Source organism: Chrysochloris asiatica, unplaced genomic scaffold (assembly GCF_000296735.1).
Source record: "Chrysochloris asiatica unplaced genomic scaffold, ChrAsi1.0 scaffold00035, whole genome shotgun sequence".
In the NCBI taxonomy this organism is placed as follows: domain Eukaryota; kingdom Metazoa; phylum Chordata; class Mammalia; order Afrosoricida; family Chrysochloridae; genus Chrysochloris; species Chrysochloris asiatica.
In genome coordinates, this window is record NW_006408553.1 from 13,713,168 (window position 1) to 13,717,845 (window position 4,678).

Here is a 4,678-nt window from a genome sequence, read left to right on the forward strand (position 1 = left end):
GCATAGCTTCCAGAATCACAGCAACATGCAAACCACCATAGTATGACAAACTGACAGATATGAGTGGTGGACGGATGTAAATAAGGAGCATCAATCCTAGTGTCTGAGGCCCTGGCCCCAATACTGACTTGTTCAGTATATGGAAAAGTTACTTCATTCTACTCTCAGCTCAAAAATACAAGAGAAATTCATCTGTCAGCAATACTGTTACTTGCAATACAGGTAGTCCCTGTTCTGTTTCAAGGACTCCATCCTAAGCTGGTTCTGATGTAACTTGAATACCCACCCCCTCTTTTATAGTTTTCATTATTATTGGCTTTTATTACCAGTATCTTTATAAATCCAAGCAGTCAATCATAAAATTGAACATCTGGAAATGAACATCTGAGAATGGTAACATCAGCAAATCACATACTGCAACATTGTATATAGGATATATTACTAAAGATAAGATGTAAAATAAACAAACCCCAAAACAGTTGATGGTTCATCATACATAACTCAGTAAGTTAGGGACTACTGAGACAACAATTATATCCGACAACTGAAAAGATAAAAAATAAAGTTTAAGCATTATTATTAAGTTAGTTCTGGTCCAAGGGCTGGCTGGTGGCAATGCTTTCCTTCCAGGATTCAATGTTTTACCTATTGAACACCTGACCCCATACTAGATGCTTGGCTATAAAGAGATAGTAAGATTGCTCTTCAAGGGCTTTCTGTCTAGTCTAACCAAGTAACAAACATGGAAAGAAAAGTACGGAAGTTTAACTCTGCATTATCAAAATGTAAGACCTATCAAGGTGACTGGAGAGTCTTGGTGTGGCGCTGTAAGATAAGCACTGGATTGCTAAGCACAAAGTTGGCAGTTCAAACCCACTAAGGGCTCCTTGGAAACTCTATACAGGGTTGTGATGAGTCAGAACTGACTTGAAGGCACTTAACAACAATGACAGTAAGGTGTGGAAGGCATGATTCTCACCCAAATATCATACAAGTTCTACTGTCTATTGGGGAACATCTGTCAAATTGCTTCATCTACAGATATACCTTTGATGATACTTATGGTTGTTTTTCAAGTATGTCTTTATCTCCAAAAGTAGCATCTGAAATCCTGGAGATTGGCTGTGGTGAATCCCTTTGGAGGAAGTTTGGGGTGCTCCATACCACGTCCCCAGGAGTCCTGGTGTAGCATTGTAGGATAAGCACTGGATTGCTAAATACAAGGTGGGTGGTTCAGACCCACTAGCCACTCCGCGGAAATCCTAAACAGGGTCACTATGAGTTGAAACCGATTTGAGGGCACTTAACAACATAACAGGTCAAAAAGTCTTTAATGAGGGACATAGTGTAGAATGTTCTCAGCACTTTAATATCCAAGTTCTCCTCACCTGAAAATGAAAGACTTTTTCTTTTCTATGTGAGTAAGACCTAAGGACACTGACTATCCTAGCTTCAGCGCCTCACCCACTCACCTCTTCCTGGCACTGTCTGCACATAGCCAAAGACTTGGGAGCTCTTCCAAGGTAGGCTTCCTGGGCACAGACCTTGTTTATTTAAGGAAATATGGTACCATTGGCACATGCAGTCCTACCTGCTTATGTCTGATTACCTTATCCAGGTACTGGTCTTAGGTATGACTACTACCCAAGCAGTCCCTGTAAGCACTGGGGGTCAAATATCTAACTTACAACTGGGGATGTTAAGATTGAATAGAGGAGAGGTGTAAGAATGTTTTTGGTCTATTCAAAGGTTCTACTGAAGGAGTGTATGGTGTCATTGGGGTTTCAAGATTTTACAGACTCAAATATTCACACATGACACTCCCATTAGCAAATTTCTCTCAAGATCTCCAGATACCTAACTTCATTCAGATTAGCCCATCGAGGGTTAATGACTATGGAAAGCAAACTGGACTCATAGGACTAGGGATAGTCTTTTCCACCAAGAACACCACAGTGTACTTCCCAGGAAGAGAATAGCTCATGAGGGACTAACACCCCATACCAATAAGGGCGCCCTAGAGGAGAAATTTTGCTGTGGTCTACCAACAAAAACCACTTCCTGTTCTAAAGGGACAACTGGATCAGCATTCCCTAGTAACAACAACACTGGATACTGCTTCAAATCTGATGTGTCCCCATCCAACAACAAAGGGTGCAAAAATGGTCCACATGAGTCCTTAGAACTGCCTCAGTGTCCAGATGGAACAGATCAAGCAGTCTGACTCCTTCACTGGAGGGAACATCAAAATAGTCAGGAAAAGTTCTAATAGACAGATACATCAAGATAGAACAGCAAGGACATAAGTCTGGGAAAGAGAATTTGAGTTATAAGAAGGGGCTCTGAGAACTTCTCCATGGATCATTTCTAATAGAAAACCTAAAGCATTGCTGTTGAGCCGATTCCAGTTCATAGTGACCATGTATATAGGCGTTTCAAGGCTTTAACCTTTAGTTGTTGTTAAGTGCCAAGGAGTTGGTTCTGACTCACAGCGATCCTGCATAAGGTTTCTAAGGAATGGCTGGTGAGTTTGAACCACCAACCTTGTGGTTCAAACCGACCTTGTGGTGCTTATCCTACAGTACCACAGCAGAACAGAAAGCCTCACCTTTTCCGCGGAGCAGCTGGTGGATTTGTGGTTAGCAGTCCAGTGCTTATCCTACAGTGCAGCACCACCAGGCTCATTTCTAGAATTTCTAATAGAGGAGTGAGTATTTCTCCTGTCTCACCTGAATAGTTCTTGTTCAATGTGGGAAAACTGTTAACACTGGACAACAGATATGTGTTCTCAGCTTTGGAGCCTCAGTACTTTGGAGCTGTTTTCTGTAGAATAAGGCAGATATATGTGCAGCACCGCCGACCGAGAACAACTAATTTCCTTAACAGATCTCACGCTGTGTATTTTGGAACAAACATACAAGGGCTTCGGGTCAGGTTGTGCTCATTGGTGGCAGCTGTCTGAGAAAATAAGCATGTGGCCCTAGCCAGGCAGGGGAAGAGGTTGCGGCCCCGCCTGGCCCAGTACAGCCCCAGTGCAACCCTCTGCAGAAGGCTGGGATCCGGCACATTTTCCGGCAGTTTGGGAAGGAGCGTGGAGAAGGGTGTAGGGGAGGAGAGAGGAGCACAAGAGGGTAGGGGCAACGGGAGGATGGGAGGGAAGTGGTGAGCTACGAGAATTTCATCATGCAAAAGGGCGGGCAGGTTTCATCAGCGCCTCTGCGCCGGGGCTCTGGGACTGAGAGGGAATGTCTGGCTCCTAAGGGCAGCCTAAAACTGGCCCCCACCCGTGCCAGCTCAGCTTCCTCTTCCTCGTCCACTCTCAGAGAGGTCACACGATCCTCCCCGCCCCTTGGGCAGAAGAACATGTTTTTCTGTACAGTCCTGTCCACAGCTCCAGGTACCTTTACAAGGCTCCCACTCAGTAAATGAAGAAAATGTCACAGGTGCCCCTAACGCGCAGCTCGGGCTGGGAAGCGCCCTCCGTAAACCCTCAAAACTGCCATAAGAGGGCGCTTGTCCAACGAAAAACTGGGGGTGCCTTTGGAAGCAAAAAGAACTCTGCAAGGAGTATAGTGAATGGTGTCTTCCCCGAGGTCATTTTATCCAACATAGAGTCCATCCCGCCCTCTAAAATCGTCAGACAAGACCTCTTCTTGATCCCTGGCCCCACCTCTTTAACCCTCCACACAGCACACTTCAACATGTGGCAATCCTGTGTCGGTGTTTGGGTTGGGGGCTATTCGGCTCTCTTCCAGAAGGAGCAAACAAACGCGGCAGTTTTTAGCCTAGGCTCTGGAGGACGAACCCAGATGGCAGGCAACTGGGGGCGGCCACCCGCTAGTTCTTCCGTGACCCCTGCCTGCCTCCCTCATGTCGCTTATCCGTTCTTCCCAGCCACCACGCTCCTGAGCTTCGGCACTCCGTCTAATTGGTGGCTCCCGCTCTCCCTACTCGCTCTATCCATCTCCCCACGGCCCGCACCCGGAGCCAGCACGCGGTGCCCCCGAGCCCGTGCCTACCTCCCGGGGTGGTGCTGAAGAGTGTGCCACCTGGGGTGGTGCTATAGTCCCCAGGTGGCAGTTGCACGCCGTCGCCGAGGACCACCCGGCGAGTGGCGGGGATGGCCCGGCTCGGGGTCTGACTGCAGCTGCTGCCCCCAGACATGGTCTCGCGCGCTCTGCGCCCGCAGCCCGAGCGCAGCTCTCCTGCCCCTCCCGCCTTGCCCCGCTCCGCCCCGCGCCTCCTGGGCCCGCCCAAGACTGCCCCTTCCGCCCTTTCGCCTCCACGTCCCATGGGATTTGTAGTCTCGGCTGCGGCACAGCCCCACCCAGTCTTGTAACTTTGTGTGCACATGGGCTCGTTGGCTGCGCTAGAACCCAGGCACTAAACGATCTAGTTCCTCCGTGCTGGTCTCAGGTCGCGCCGCATTGCCTGCCCTTCCCGCTGTGGAGCCCCTCCTTGCCACGGTGGCAGGGATGTGGGTGGGAAAGAGTTTCGAGTGGGCTTCTCTCTGGATCCCCGGACGCGTTTCAGCACTGTTGCAGGGGTCCTAGCGTACCGCAACCGTCTTGGGAAGGCCTGTTTTCTGCTTTAGGATATCGGGTCAAACGTTTCCCTTAACCGTTCCTTTGTTTCTCAGATAAAAAAGTGGGGATTGATTCACCCTTCATCTGTTTAT

The 4,678-nt window shown here is 48.5% G+C and overlaps 1 protein-coding gene across 1 annotated transcript in view; it reads right to left on the reverse strand.

Annotated features, from left to right (window-relative positions):
* The window catches only part of EIF4EBP1 (eukaryotic translation initiation factor 4E binding protein 1), a 49,971-nt gene extending 45,744 nt beyond the window's left edge, over positions 1–4,227 (reverse strand). Inside the window, exon 1 of the mRNA XM_006859962.1 lies at positions 4,020–4,227. Within this exon, the coding sequence (XP_006860024.1) occupies positions 4,020–4,164 (145 nt within the window). The 5' untranslated portion in view covers positions 4,165–4,227. The remainder of the gene's footprint in view (positions 1–4,019) is intronic.
* Between the last annotated feature and the right edge of the window lie 451 nt (positions 4,228–4,678).